At 36.7% G+C, this 17,295-nt stretch overlaps 1 protein-coding gene across 1 annotated transcript in view; it reads right to left on the bottom strand.

Moving 5' to 3' along the window:
* col25a1 (collagen type XXV alpha 1 chain) overlaps positions 1-17,295 on the bottom strand; it is a gene marked incomplete at its 3' end in the record, with an annotated part of 457,976 nt that overhangs the window by 61,498 nt on the left and 379,183 nt on the right. The window contains exon 12 of the mRNA XM_079435639.1: positions 8,104-8,148. Within this exon, the coding sequence (XP_079291765.1) occupies positions 8,104-8,148 (45 nt within the window). The remainder of the gene's footprint in view (positions 1-8,103; positions 8,149-17,295) is intronic.

Below are 17,295 nucleotides of genomic sequence, written 5' to 3'. Positions count from 1 at the left end.
TATAGTAAATGCTTATTTTTATACAGTATGTTACATATAATCGCTGGCGCACTGAAGAAGATCTGACATTTGACATATTTTTCAGTATCTTAAAAATATATTAATGGTTAAAGTCTGATTATAGTGTATTCAGTACAAACCGAGTTACAATAATATATTAGCATAATGAATGTACATGTTTGTGTTTTGCGATTTATGATTACATTTCTTGAGTTTTCATAATTAAGATTATGAAATTGAGGCTTACAATCAATATTTTATCAAAAATGGATGTATACGCAGAAATATTTGTATGATGGGTAGGCGTACAGTTTGTACATTAAAAAATCATTATGCCTATATGGAGTGTCCCACAAGTCAGATGTGTAGTAATACTTCAAATGATAGACCTGATCAAAATTTGTCCCCGAGCATAACATATTTTTTAAACTATAAATTATACTAAATTATGTTTATGAAAATATAAAAATGTAGAAAGTTTACTGTGATGGCCACTTTTAGGGGATGATACAGTATAAAATTATATATTCATATAATGTAAATATGAATATAAAAATGTTAAATACTTGTTTAAAATGCATGATAAGTGATTTGCTTTGCTTTAGTAACGTTTGTTACTACGACATATACAATTATATATTTTATTTAATACCACTTTCTTTGTCTCTTTTTTAGCTTGAAATGTTTATGTATGTGTGTTTATATGATTTATCAGAACACAAATTTGTATGACATGGGAGCTACACTGATTTAACAACGTAAATGTGGTTTATGATTGCATTTCTGGACTCCTAATAATTCAGATCGCTTACAAACAATATTTATTAAATATGGAAATATGCATAATTTTTTGTGATGGGTAGTTGTACAGTTTGTACAGTAAAAAAACAAAAACAAAAAAAACATTATGTCTATGGAGTGTCCCCACAAACCAAATGTATAGTAATACTTCAAATGTTTGACCTGAGCATAACAGCTTTTTAAATGATAAATTATACTAGATTATATGAAAATATAAAAATGTAGAACGTTTACTGTGATGGGGAGGTTTAGGGGATGATAATGTGTAAAATTAATTAAGATAATGTAAACATGAATATAAAAGATTATAAATATAATGTAGAAACGTTAATTTTCAGTGAAACTGCTTTTGCAACAATTTCTTTTGTGAAAAAGTAAAAACATTAACGTTAATTGAACTAAATTGAATTGAACTAAATTGATTTGATATGGAAAGCCTCCATTAAACATGACAATGACATGTCCGGACATGTCGAGGTCCAAAATAAACCTTATGGTTTGGCCTGTTAAATCATATATATATTTTATTGCCCTTTACTTATTTTGACGTTGCTGGCTCCTCACTACAACATTTTTGGAGTGTAAATGTTTCGCTTTGTCTTATATCGTGTGTAATTGCATATTTATATTTATTTATATTCATTTGAATTTGAATTTATAAAGGGAAAGCCTTTTAAAAGCATTTAAAAGAGGAGAATAAGACTCGGGCTATTGAATAATCATGCGTGAGAGAGAGCGAGAGCTCCAAGTAGACTCAAAGTGACCGCATTTTGTGAGCATCCCATTTGAAGCACCGCTGACAAATCTTTTTTCCTCAAAGAAAAAAATGTTCTTTATTTATTGCTTTATTTTTCAATTTCAATTTCAATATTTTTAGTCATGTTATTTAAATCCTTTTTGTACAACCATCAGATTATATGTTGTTTTTTTTTTAACAGATTTATTCTGTCATTGCTCATCCTTCTTTTTCTCACATCTCCCATACAGAGAGAGCGAGAGAGAGAGAGAGAGAGAGAGAGAGAGTGAGAGCTCCAAGCAGACTCAAAGTAACCACATTTTGTGAGCGTCTCATTTGAAGCACGGCTGATAAAACTTTTTCTCAAAGAAAAATTTAAGGGTTTTATTTATTGGTTTATTCCCAATTCATTATTAGGCATGTTATTTAAGTCCTTTTTGTACAACCATCAGATTATATGTGCGGGCACATACATATTGTAATATGTTCTCGTTTTGAGCCATTCCACGTTTCCAGTCCTAGTTTCTAGTTCCAGTTCTAGTCTAAGTCTAGTCATTTCGTGTTGCCTTGTTGTTTGTTTCCTGATCTTCTGCCTGTGTATCTTGGATTAACCCTTTGCCTGCTGTTTCGGACTCTGTTTGCACCTCTCCTGGACTTTTGCCCATGTTATCGGATTACCCCTCTTGTCAAGACCTCTGGATATTGTTCGCCGATCGAAGATCCACGCTTGCCCTAGGATTACTCTTGTGCCTTGCCCGTGCCATACCCGTTTACTGTTATTTGACCCTGCCTGTGTTTTGACTATGTTTACAAATAAAAGCTTGCAATTGGATCCACTTGCCTCACGTCTCATTGGCTCCGTTACAGCATGTTCATTCATGTATTTTTTTTTTTTTTATCCCCCTGAGGTCGAAGCCCAGTGTGGTCTGTCTCGTATTTTCTTTATGACCACGAAAAGAGCTAAAAATATTCCATTAGTTTTGATCGTACAGATAAGAATAAGGTATCGTTTGAAACTGCAAAGGGTCTACTTTTATTTGTGTATAGTCATAACAACAACAAAACAATGCGCTTTTAAAAAAATAAAGAAAATAAACAGGGTGCGTTCTCTGCCCGCTGTCTCTGTCACTTCTCTTCACAGACACGTAAATAAAACAACCTGAATCTCCGTGAATACTCACCTCAAATACATGAGAAATATATGTATAAAAAGCTTGAAATGTCTACTTTTAAACGAAGTAAGTCATGTCCAAAACAAATATTCTCTGTTAAAGTTATCCGTATGAAACCAACATGATGTCCAGTTTCCCGTCTCAACTTATCAAAACTTTTAAGTTTTTATTCTCCTCAGAGATCACTTAGATCTTCAGTCTAGCTGTTATTAAATGTCCAGAAATCTCGTTTGAAAACAAAAGGCGACAGGTCTTTTTCAATCTATGCTCCAAAACTTTGGAACACACTACCCTTAACTATTAGAGCTTCTCCTACATTAAGCCACTTTAAAGCATCAATTAAAACGTACTCATAACTTACTCATAACTTGGTTTTATTTTTATGCATCTCTTAAATGATAGGGGTTGTAGTTTTTTGGGCTATAGCAGGTTATGAGTATTTTTGACCGTTATAAATTTTTGATTTTATTATCCTTTTAAGTTTTCGGATTGAATACTTTTTGGTTCTGTTTTATTTGTGTGTATTTTGCTTTGCTTATGAAGCAAATACATTTTGTGCTATATAAAAAAAGAAATTGTGCAAAAGGTGCTATATAAATAAATTTTGACCTTGACTCATTATATCTAATGCGGTCACGCCCACGCACGATCACGCTTTTCAAATTCAAATATCCACATGAGGTGCGCGTGAATATAAATGCCCACATCTCCTCCGCTTAAACAAGTTAATCCTGGCTACTTTCTGTTTCTGGAAGAAGATCTGCTGAGAGAAATAACCCAGAATAATTTTTGAATTTCTTTCAGAGCACAATATACACTATGGAAATGCCAGGTATGTGATGTTCATTTATATATTTCACCATGACACTCTACAAGTCAAAAGATTTGTAATGTTTTTGTAAAGAATTCTCTTCTGCTCACCAAGCCTGCATTTATTTGATCCAAAATACATAAAGTTGTATTTGCTAAAGCAGTAATATTGTGAAATATTTGTACTATTTAAAATAACTGCTTTCTATTTGAATATATTTTATTCCTGTGCTCAAAGCCAAATTTTCAGCATCATTACTCCAGTCTTACGCCAAGTGTAACAATATACACTATACCATTGAAAAGCTTGGAGTCAGTATATATAGAAATTAAAACTTTTATTTAGCACACAAGTGATGATAAAGACATTTATCATGTTACAAACGATGCTGTTCTTTTGAACTTTCTATTCATAAAAAAAACACTGAAAAATTCTCAGCTCTTTTCAACATAATAATACTAATACTAATAATAATATTAATATTTTTTGAGCAGCAAATCAGAATTAGAATGATTTCTGAAGGATCATGTGACTAAAAAAATATATACATTTATTTTGTCCTCACATTCTTTCTGGTAACTCTTCCCTCTCAGTCACGTACCTGACGTACCTGACTCATTATGCAGCTCATTATGCGGGCCTTTTCTTCTCAGGTGTGAATCATATCATTATCCAGGATAGCTCACACCCTCTCGCATAGACCCTTTTACTCAAAAAGTGACTTAAAAAAATTTAATCAATATATTGTTTTCTGTGAGCAAGTGAAGAAGATGATTTCCCATTATTTTGAAGCAAAAACTCTAGACTACAAGATCCAGTTCTCAAAAGTCTTGTGAACAAATATTTTGTGTGTTTTATGGCCTTATTCCAGTGACTTCAAAATTTTTGTTTTTCACTAACCACGCATAAATGTTGCTTTCTCAAAAACACAATCATGTACATAAGTGCTGCTAACATATTATTGTAGCCCAGTTTGTGCTGTTTACAGTGTTATTAGACTTTAGCCATTTATATGTTTATAAGCAACTGAAAAAAAAAAAAAATGTCAGGGCATTCCAAAACTTCTCCAGGGCCCCAAAAAACCCTCAGACCCCAGAGGGAGAATTTGAGTCCCGATGTCCTCTACCGAGGACATAACATAACTTATGAATGAAATATAATTTTTTAATATCTTTAATGCTCTAAACAATGTAAAGACATGGAAAAAACTTTTTTTTTCAAAACTTTTTTATCAGGTCTTAAGAGGTTAAGTAGGGTTGCATCAAAACTGTGCAGGGCTGTGGCCCTCCAGGAATTGAGTTTGACACCCCGGATCTATCTGATAAAATGAATTTAACCTTGAAATTATAAACAGAAAAACTATTGGTTGTGAACACGTAGGGCAACATGGAAGCAACAAGGAAGCTGATTGGCCAATGTCATGTCATGCTAATTTCTGATAGAGGCAGGTGTGTCTGATTATCAGCGTGCAGAGGTTATTGTTTGTGAAGTGCATACACTGCTCCTATCCAAGTTGGTGCTGCTTGTAAAACCAATGGAGAAAGACTGTCAAACCTGCTTGGATGGAATCATCAAGTTTGGATTAATTTGCATGCGGAGTTCATTCATTAAAGGAGTCCTGGGAAAAGCCACAAAGTTGATGTCCAACGTAAACTTAAGTGAACGTAAACAGTTGAGCAAAAAATCGGATGTGTATCATATTGGATGTATTGTCTCTTAAAGTGATCGCGCCTAATTTACTAGCTGCTAGCTGGCCTTAATGTTAATCCAAGATGTTAAATCAGAGAAAATGTTAATGTTAAATCGGAGAAAATCACTCACAGCTCTTTACTGAACTACTTTGTAGTTTAACAAGAATGAATCTACAGTATATTTAATTTATACAGTGAAGACTATGCAATGCTATTTTATATTTGATTATTCGGTTTCTGTACCTGGACACCTACAAACTTGAAAAAACTTAAACATTGTGTAAATAGCACAAATAAATATATAGAACAAACATATATAAACTATTTAAAACAGGGCCCACAGGTACAACCTGCCCACAGGTACGGCCCCGCAAACCCCAGCTACGGCCCGGGGAGCAGTGACAGATCAGTCAACTGTCCCAAGCATCTTTCACAGTCAACAGTATGTTGACTTCCTCAGTCCAACATAACTAGCTAATAACTTCAGTAACATTAGTATGCAGATCAATGAATGTGGGAGAAGGGGAGAGTGTGTCTGTGTACAGTAGTTAAAATGAATACAATGTTTATATCTCCTTGTTTCAGATGATGAGAGAGATGAGAACTCCTGGCCAGCCTTGTGGACTGAAGGTCAGGCTAGGGAATTTAAAAACAGGCACTCTTAAATGAGCATTGAAAATTGACAGCTGATAAAACCTGTGCTCCAGGGACCATATTCAGAAAAATGTAGCTCTTAACTGGCTGAGTTAGATGATTAATACAGTAGAAAATCAGTCCGGTCTCCCCAGCTGTAAATGTCATTGGCTGTCTTGTGTTGCTTATAATAAATTGACATGTTGATATCACATAAGCAGTCTTTCCGAAAGCTGTCAGTTACATGTAGATGCATATTGTACACATTAGTTAGTGGTGCTTATAGGGTGTCGCTTTTGGACGTCCGGGTGAGGGAGGGAAAAATCACAGTATGCTCACTACAAAAAACTAGACTACACCACTGCTTGCAAGTTGTTTGTATTGTAAGCGGTTTAGCATTTAATGTGCTAATTAGCCATGTGCAGTAACAGCATTTCATTTAGCGTTGCTGTTGAATCACTATATTTATGTTTTTTGATAAGTGATTTGTGAGTATATTAGTAAGTTTGTAGTCACTATCCTTAAATGTACTTATTTCACTGCTGTGTATTGCCTTTGCTCTTATATAATTATATTTATATATGGTTTGTGTTTGCTGTATACAGAGGCGTCATGCCCATTCAAAGTGAGATTTTTTGAGCCAAGTGGATTTTGAATGCAGCTTTCTAAAGATAAAAAATAGCCGAATAATATTTTCTATATTTGATACAATCACACCAACGTGATTAAATAGTTCAGCGCGTCATATCTTCAGCTGCTAAATTCAAATATGCATTTGCTGGCTGGCGCTGAGCCAAAGACAGATGCGTACAGCACTGCACATTATAACCAATCACACACGTTGCTGTTGAGTTTATGAATGCAATGACCAATTAGAGACGTTCAGATGAGTCATCACTAAAATGCCAGTATTTTCTTTACTTGCTTGCAGCAGACTGAATATTTCTTTCTGGCGAATTCTCTCGTTAGAAAAAACAAAGAGCAGATGTGTGTTTGAATCTATAAGTAAGATATTAATTTCACAGTGTAAACAGCTTAAGTGATTTTAATGGGAGTTTTTGAGAGTGCTTGAACTCTAGACTGTCAGTGAAAATGTTCTTTGATAATGTAAATGTTCTTTGCTCTCTTTCTGTACAATGAAAGTGTTATGATAAGTAGCCTAACTGACAATGTTAAATTCACATTAAATATAAAGTCAGTAGTATTAAAAATATGTTATAGCATGACACCCATATCTGTTACTTAAGTAAACATACAGGTTTTTATGCATAATTAATAGACTGCATTATTAGGCTACATTATTACATCGCCCACCATAGAACAACTAACAATCTATAAATATGAGGATCAAAATATTTCATGATGTAGTTAATGTGTTTGGGAATGTTTCGAATAAAAAGGAAAAATAAATAAAACATAAGTGCTATTGTGGCTGCTGTGTGTCACATGATGACCCCCCCCCCCCCACTCGTCCCCCCTGAAAAATAATGAGTGCATGACGCCCCTGCCTGTATTAAGCTAAACAGATCTGATTGAAGCACTGAACTTTTGCAAAGAAGATCAAGTTATTATTTGAAGGATCTTCAAATAAATAGCATTAGTAATCAAGAATCAGCTGTTTTGAGTGAATGCACCCTTCATTGTTGAATGAAGCCTTTATCAAGTCGGGGCCGACATTGAGGCTGAGAATCCCGAGATAACTTGACAAATATTACCATGTCTATAATGTTACCTAGACTCCTACTTGCAGACTTTGTGTTACACAATATTTAATTCATTCATTCAGCACTTACTCACTGTACAAGATCCATTGGTAAGCAAGTGATGCAATACTACATTTTTGCAAATCTGTTCTGATGAAGAAACAAGCTCATCTACATCTTCGGTGACCTGAGAGGTAATTGTTGGCAAATTTTCATTTTTGGTTGAACTATTCCTTTAACCACCATATTGCTGCCTACCGCTATAAAATTACATACTTTTAGAATAAAAAAAATATAACTACACTATTCTGCATAAAACAATTTAACCAAATTACTTAATAATATGAATAGTAAAATATATTTTTAATAAAAAAAAATAATAATGTAGTTTTAATAATTATAATTATATAATTAAAATAAATATAATTTCAGTCCACAGTGCAGAAATGATGTCCTATGAGTAGCAATTTCACAATATCACAGTCCACACTGACATACTGATGCTATAGTTAATCATGTTATGCACATTCAAATTTGTATAGAAATTTAGGCTGACCTTCTCTCCAGGGTCACCTTTTGGCCCCTCCTCTCCCATATCTCCCTGTCAGAATAAGCACAGAAAAAGCACAATTTTTATTATTTTAATGAGGTCATCGGATGCAAAATTCACTTTTCAAGTTGATTGAACATAAATGTGTGTTGGAAATTTGTGTACACATCCATACTATAATGATAAAAATCCACCCAGTTTTTTTTTAAATCCCTATTTTAAAATCCCCTTTCTCAAATCAGGCTGTGCTGAGATTCCTGTCAGAATGACATAGTTCTGTACAGACCGCTGTCACGACAGTTGATTGACAAGACATCTTTGACATCTTACCTTAGACCAGCCCTGAGTAAACTGAGCGGCAGAGGATTAACGTTACTTTCGCTTTGAAGTGAATGCGCCAATCCCAATCTACATAAATGCATTTATGTTCGACGGAATCATTCGTGATCCAGCTTTATCTACAGAAGAAGTGAGTATAAGGATTTTTATGAATCTTTGCAAATTGCCTTTCCTAATAATGTGCCAGTTTCACGGCTGAACTTTAGTATGCTCCATAGATATATATATACCTAGACCTCATTATGAACTGTTTCTATGGGCCACGATACGTAAGCCATCCGCCATTTTTGGAACAGTCTGCGAATCTTTGAGCGCACTGTGACTGTGTGCGTCTACAACAGCAAATTATATGCTTGTAAATCTTTGAATATTCATTGATTATTATGGTGAATGCGAGATGGCTGACGCGTCAACGTATCTGGAGCGGTCGAATAGGGAATCTACACATATCTATGGTCTGCTCATCACACCACAGTGTTTGTTGCTCATCACACCACAGAAGAGAAGGGCGGAGTCAGCAGAGCTCACTGGCATTTAAAGCAACATGGACTAGATCAGCGTGCTGAAAACAGAGCTGATTTTGACAGGGTAAAGAAGGTGGTTTTTACACTACCACTGAGAAATTTTAACCAAAGTATGTTATAGACTTTTCATTAAGACCCTAAATAATCATATCAACTTGTGTAAAATGGGCATCCGATGACCCCTTTAATACATACTGAACACAAGCAGTGTTGCCTCGTTGTAAACTGCTGTTTTATAGCCACAGACATATCACCCTGCAGATCAAGACCGGTTGCTCATGGTAGCTAAGCAGAGCTTAGCCTGGTCAGTACCTGGATGGGAGTCCATCCTGCGAAAACTAGGTTGCTGTTGGTAGAGGTGTTAGTGAGTCCAGCAGGGGTGCTCACCTTGTGGTCTGTGTGGGTCCTAATGCCCCAGTATAGTGATGGGGACACTATACTGTCAAAGAGCACTGTCTTTTGGATGAGACGTTAAACCGAGGTCCTGACTCTCTGTAGTCATTAAAAATCCCACGACACTCATCGTAAAGAGTAAGGGTGTAACCCCAGTGTTCTGGCCAAATTCCCTCCACTGGCCCTTGTCAATCATGGCCTCCCAATAAGAGGCCCTCCACTGGATTGGCTCTATGACTCTTTCTCCTCTCCACCTGTAGCTGATTTGTGTTGAGCGCACTTGTGCCTTTGTGCTGTGGCTGCCGTCGCATCATCCAAGTGGATGCTGCACACTGGTGGTGGTTGAGGAGAGACCCCCTATATGATTGTAAAGTACTTTGGGTGTATAGCAATACACAATAAAAGCATCCCCGTGTCCATCCCCGGAACACGATTTCAACCATGGGGGTTCAGGTTATGTTAGCATAGCATGCTACTCTCCAATCACTGAATTTTATGCTTTTTAGAGCTGTAACTGTAAGCATACATACATGGCTCTTTTATAACATGATCATGTCATCTGTACCTCGCACAGTTTTGTAGTTTGTCCGGGATATCAAAAGTAATTTAACAGTCCCATCTAGGGATAGCATGTAAATAAATCTCATGGCAGGTACACTTCAAAAGTTTGCAAACTTGAAAGCCTGTCTGCCAGATTGTAATAGTCTACTGTCAAATGTATATGAGTAATGTGGTCTATTGTGTAATTTGATTACACACAAACACTACACTTTAAACGATTAGCACACAAAGTATATGTGAAAATGTTTTTTTTCTCCAGTATCTTTAACAAAACTAAACATTTCTGTACTTCCTATGCTGTTCTTTTTGTTGTGGTTGTAATAGTGCTCACCTTATAAGTCAACATGGTTCTTAACTTTTGAAATCATTTGTCAACAAATGCACATGTCCACTGTAATTATAACAGTGAAATCCACTCACTTACCTGTAGGTCACAAAAACACATTAAATAAATATGCAGTTGCTTTAAGGGTAGGTCTATTAAAAAGTAAAGACAGTAAAGGTGATTTTAAAAATATAATGCAAAGAATGCAAGAGTCAAATTTTATTGTAGCCTAAGTAAAAGTGTAATTTCTTCAATGAAGTGGTAGTGGTGATAGCACTCTTTGCCCTTTCTATGTTTGATTCCAGCCATTTTAAACTCCACAGGAAAGTCTGGATGCACTCCAAGTCTATAGTGGGATGGTGTCTACTTAAGACTGTTTGAAACTGTCTGGGCGTTTGACACATTAAGATGAAATGGTCAGAAATTTGTCTAAATGAGCAATTTCTAAAGGAAATGTTGGTGGAAGCCTGTGGTTAAGGTTAAGTCTGGCAACGACGTCAAGCTATAATCCTAAATAGTAGTGATCCAAGGCATAAAGCAGAGGTCATCAAACTTGATCCTGGAGGGCCAGTGTCCTGCAGAGTTTAGCTCCAACTTGCCATACTGTTTTATGCATGCTTATGATAGATCACTAGTTAATATCACCTCACTTATACCATGTTTGGTCTCTATCAATTCGTCTTCGGATGATCTAATTCAGAGTGTATATTATATGTTGATACCTATGCAACATATTAGTGTTCTAAGAATCTTCACTAGTTTGTATCTCAACTTCTGATCCAGTTACATATGCAAATTACCATGCTTGGAGACAAAGAGTCGTAAACTTTCCCTCCAAAAGTTCAAGACACCATTGGCTCTTTGACACCCGAAAAGAGTGACCTCTATAGCAGATAAAGCTCTCACATTAGTGACCCGCCCCCCCAGTCTGCGGTTCTTTTAGATCCTAAGAGGATGAGGAGGATGTGAGCTCCTCAGCAACCCTTAAGTTTTGCGCCAGGCCTTGCTTGCCTTGACTTTCCATTCAACCAAAGATCCTCGGATCTCAGCAGATCTCTTTCTTAGCTCTTTTTCACTTTCTAACTGAGAAGAAACTCCCAATCACCATCGAGTCAGGACATCTTTGGAATTCATCACTCTTCAACCCGGAAGAACGTGATCGTGAATCCAAAACCTTGAAACCATCAAGACTTTCATCCGAGATTGCATCCAGACACTAGTCAACGACAAAGGCAATACAAGTATTGTACATTTAACTAAACGAAACAGAGGTTTAGTATAAGCTATAGACCCCGTTATAAACGGCGCTAATGGTTTTACTCAGGTGGTTAACTGACTCTTTTCATAGCTTCATTCTCTAGTTTCCTGATGGTTTCATCCATCAACTCTCATTTGCCCTTTCCCCATGTATAAGTGATTGTATGTTTGTTTGTTTGTTAGACTACTTTGTGTTAGTGTTTAGTTAATAAAACACTTGTGCACAAATTAAATGAGTTTCTGATACTGCCTTGGAAATTAATGTCCCTTTACGATTTTTGATCCTTACTACATGCTCTAATGTAGTGGTTCTCAACCGGTGGGCTACAGGATGGGAGGAAAAAAAAATTGCAATTTTTTTTTTATCACTAAACTACTGTCATAAAAAGTTATAGTTTTGTATATACATAACTCCTGAATAAAAATTAAAATGTGTTTGGACTGATTTAAAAAAAAGCGTTTTGAACAAATTTGATTGGTTTGTCGATAGTGAGCGCAAATGCAGGTGATCAGCGGTTTTATTAAGCGAGTCATTGAGTCGTTCATTCAAACGATTCGTTCAAATGGCCGATTCATCAAGAATGAGACAGATGTTTGTGGATGGGTCATTGAATCTTTGACTCAACCGATTCGTTCAAAACACTGAATCATTCAAAACACGATTGAGTGTTGCTGTGAGATGGCTGCAGCCTGCGGTGGACATCCAACCCCGCCCACATCCGAGCGTGACATCACAAGCCACGCCTGTGTCCAAATACGTCACATACCTATTATTTTGCACCAGGAAAAAGCATCGACAAGAAGATAAGCCTAATTGTTTGCAAACCGAAGCAAAAGAAGTTTGCTGTGTTGGTAAGTAAAAAAAAAAATATCTTTTGTCTTTAGGAAGACTTAAAACGTTGACAACTTGAATGTTTGTATGCATATGTAAACAACAGTTCAGCATGCTTATGTGTTTTGAACTGTACACAGGCACGTTATTACTTAGATATCACTTAACACATATATATATATATATATATATATATATATATATATATATATATATATATATATATATATATATATATATGTATATATGTATGTGTGTTTGTTTGTATGTGTGTGTGCGTGTTTGTGTGTGTGCGTGTGTGTGTGTGTTATCCAGCAAGAAGTGAAATGATGTGGTTCCTCAACCAAGATACTGTGGAAGGGTACTGTGATCAGTGTCATTAAAATATCATGTGTGTGGGGAGAGATGAATACATATGTGAGAGGGATAGACTGTGTATATGAGTAGGTAAGAGTGTTATCTAGCTATTATAAAAAAAGGGTTATTAAAAAAATTGCACATTCAGTTAGTTCATTTTATGTCACAAAAAAACAGTGCACTATATATTTATTAGTGCACTGATTCTTACAACATATAATGAATGTTGAGTTAATGTGCAATTTTTTTATAACACTCATCTCACCCAGATATGTACTTACCACCCCACACCACGCCACACACACACACACACGCACACACACACACACACACAAAAACACTCACTCACATACAGATGATATTTTTAATGATATACACTGATCACAGTAACTTGGTTGAGCAACCACATAATTTCACTATGAATTGCAGGATAACTCTGTGTTTGTGACATATTATCTTTGTATTATTCTATATGAATGGAAAGATCACATAATGATTGTCAATCTTTGTCATGTTTTACAGCATTCTACACATTTTTGTTCCTAGCCTGATGCAGAGCAGTTCTGCCGGGATGAGGTGTTCCTGCTGCAGTTTCACCAGTAAAGAAAGGTCTGGAGGAATGGTGGGAGCATTTCTCTAGATACTGTAGTGATTGATTTTTGTGGTTTAAAATCATAAATATTCTTGTATGCAAAATTATGAGGTAAATACTATTTAGTATGACAAATATTTAGTGGACCAACACACATGTATTCTGTATTTTTAACAGGAGTGCCAAGAGGACATAAAGTCGAAGTTTTTAAGAGACATTGGCCCAGTGTTGTGCTGGATACAGAGTCACCGTGAGTTATTCTGTGGGGAGGTGAAAGGGCCTGCTTTACTCCAGATGGATGGTAAAAATCAACAAAATGCCATCAAAGACTACCTGGGGTCGAATCAGATGAAGCAAGAGATGTCTTTTTATTCATCTCTCAGGACCTGCAGTGGGACATTCACATTCACACTCTCCAAGAACTGTACTTATCCAGAGTGAGCAAAAGGGCTGGCAAAATCCCTCTGGACCCCTCACATCCAGCACACAACCTCTTTGAACTGTTACCGTCTGGTCGACGCTACAGAGCTCTGAGCACCAGAACGACCAGACACAGGAACAGTTTCTTCCCTCAGGCCATATCTACCTCACAAACAGTTAAATGTTCTCCCCACTGTGCAATAAAATATGTGCAATACCAAATTATCCATACTTATATTTATTATACATATGTTTTTGATTTAATATATCATACATCTATCCACATTCCCTTGCATAATTTGTATATAGCACATCTGTACAATACGATATTCTGATTGTTTGAGTATCTGCAGGAGCTGGACACATTCATATCAAATTGTGTTGCTGAACAAGGCTTGAAAGTCCATGCCATGTTTCTGTGAATAATCTAACAAAGCAATGAATCTCTCTGTGTAGTTTATGTATGTATGTGTACTGCATTTCAAGAACTGTTTATCTGATCATTCAGCTGTTCATTTATGATAGTTGAAACATATCTCTTATAGAACATATTTTTTGTAAAAAAATGTATTTAGTTATTTTTGGAAAATAATAAATATAAAAATACCTAATGAATCAAGGGATGTCTGTTTATTCATCTTTAAATATGTGGAGGACCTGGACACACTTCATATGACGTTTTGTTGATGAACAAGGCCTGAATGTCAATGTCATGTTACTTGTTATAATCTATCAAAGCAAGCAATCTCTGTTCAGCAAATGTATGTGTCTCCTACTGCATACTGTATGGAGAACTGTCAATCCTTTCATTCAAATGTTAACACTTGATGATAAGTGGAACAACACAACTTTAGAAAATTAAATGACAATTATAAATTATAACAATGTGTTGTGACTTTTACAATAACAAAATCTAATTATCCCTTTTAAATTTTATAAATCTAAAAGGTGTCTTAGGTAGTTCGAAATCGATAGTAATAAATGAGAATTTATCTCATTACAATAAGGTTGAATAAGGTAAGGTGTAGAGGTTTTTTATTACAATTAGCCTAATTTAATCAACCTTAATCATTTAATCAAATTTAAGTGTTTTACAGGCTCTTGTGATGAGAAATCAGCTCTGTACATTAGACATATTAAATATATTACATTTAAGTTGTGCCATTTTAGCCTAGACATCCTTTAAATAAATAAGAAAACGTGTATTAGTAAAACGAAAGGCAACATTATTTTATTTAGATCCCAGAAACTGCTGCAAATTGCTTGGACAAAACGTTACTTCCGGGTTTCCCGGGGAATAACAAGAGGTGACGTATATTATAGGGCGTGGTTTCTGACGTAACATTTTGACGTGGGCGTGACTGTATTGGTATGGGCGTGGCTTGTGACGTCACACTTGGATGTGGGCGGGGTTTGCATGTCCACCGCAGGATGCAGCGAGCCCTACTTGGTGAGATGCGCTATGCTGTGATCTTTGTTTGGATTCATCGGGTCTATTTTCGCTGCTAAAATAGACCAAAACAATTTCATCAAAAATGTAAGTGACTTAATATTATTAACTTGTTTGTTGAACTGTCATATGAAATCAGTGTCACATTTTCAACCGTGAGGTGATGGTAAATTAAGTGATGGTCAATTGTCAGCTCTCTTGGTCGTCAGGTCGTGTGATGTATGTTGCTAAACTGTATTCAAATTAGGGGTGTGCGATATGACGATTTTTGATCGTGGACGATAAAAATGTCTCCACGATCTGCTTTTGAAGAAATATCGTAGTATGGTGCTACAGCACACATTATGTCAAAAACAGTTCTGGCTCCTCTGTCTCTATATACTGTACAACACAACATACAGCAGTAGAGTTACTCTGACAGGACACTGCACTTATTCGCGATCGCAAAAGTACATTATTTGCACACAAGCCTTGCTGGTTAAATGTTTAATTCGCGCGCTGGTCTGATGTGCGCTTTTTCTGAGCGCATACACCTGAAGCACGGACACTAAAAACCCTGTCTAACAGCGCCTGATTACTCAACTAACTTGTCTTTTGCGCTAATACTGTCAAACACACAAGGTTTACATACAGACTCAGTTGGTTATCTCTAAAATAAAAGTAAATAGTTAAGAGAGAAACAGATGTGTGCCTGTATATTAGATGCGTGCAGCTCTTAAAGGGACAGGACACTAAACGTGCTGTCGACTGTCATTAAAGGGATAGTTCACCCTAAAATTTAATTTCTGTCATTATTTACTCACTCACATGTTGTCCCAAACCTCTATTAATTTCTTGTGCTGAACCCAAAAGAAGATATTTTGAAGAATGAGGGTAACCAAACAGTTGCTGGTCCACATTGAATTTGATAATAGGAAAGAAGAATCCTATGGAAGTCACTGAGGACCAGCAACTGTTTGGTTTTCCACCTTCTTCAAAATAGCATTTATGTTCAGAAGAAGAAAGAAACGCATTCAGGTTTAAAACAACTTTTGAGTAAATGATGGTATAAAAATAAAACATTATGACAGAATTGACAGACAGATGACAGAATATTTATTTTTGGGGGATCTATTCATTTAACATTAACAAAACAACAAAACGCAAAGAGAAAAATCACTCACTATTCTTGACTGAAAACCTTTAATACAGTTGCTTTAGGAATCAGTCTATCTAGTGTTTTATTTTTATATTTGTTTATTCAATTTCATTGAATGCTCTGCTAAATACACCTATTGTGTATGTCCTGTTTTGCCGGCCTCTTCAGTCGCACACTACAGGAGAAGCCATTTTCAATGTCCTTGATATTTTTATCCATGAAAATGGTTTGGCTTGGGACCGATGCGTTGACCTATGCACGGATGGTGCGCAGGCAATGACGGGGCGTGAGCGTGGCCTAGGCTAGCTGCTCGCGTTCAGCAAGTAGCTCCACTTGTGAAATGGACACATTGCATGGTTCATCGCGAAGCACTAGCTGCTAAAAAAATGCCGGTTCTTTTTGACTCCGTGCTGAACCAATCCATGAAAATTATAAATCTCATCAAATCACGGCCGCTAAACAAATCACGGCACTGGGGCCCCAACTGCAATGAACCAGCTTTGGGGGGGCCCAGCTTGCAAAAGGTTGAGAACCCCTGCTCTAATGCATTAATACTTAGGAAAGTATTTTCTGTGGCCACGAAAATATTCTTTCTTAGAGTTGATATGAACTTAAGACACACCAAGCCAACGTTGGCCAACGTCGGGCTGACGGCGAGCGATGGTCGGGCTAGTTTGTTTGGTGTGTTCCACTCGTTGGCTCTTGTCGGGCTCACGTCAGCAGCAGTTTTTAGCCAAAGCGTTTTTAGCCACCTGACATGCTGTCAGAGAGCCCTCGCTGCTGAGGGGGATCGTGGTGCTGAGGAGGTAGGGCAGCATGAAGGAGCGGAGACCACCGATGGCTGCCCGAGGCAGTGGTGCTTGAGCTATTGTGCAACAGGTGCGACGGAAGGCTCGCTACCGTGCTCCATGGTCCAGGAGGGGTGGCTGCCGCCCAAGAGGGAGCGGACAAATTGGTGCCGTTCACCAGGAGGCCAGAACCTGCTGCCGCCCGCCATGTTGGGAAGGAGC

The sequence above is a fragment of the Barbus barbus genome (genome assembly GCF_936440315.1).
Source record: "Barbus barbus genome assembly, chromosome: 2".
In the NCBI taxonomy this organism is placed as follows: Eukaryota; Metazoa; Chordata; class Actinopteri; order Cypriniformes; family Cyprinidae; genus Barbus; species Barbus barbus.
This window is presented reverse-complemented; position numbering and strand designations above follow the sequence as displayed.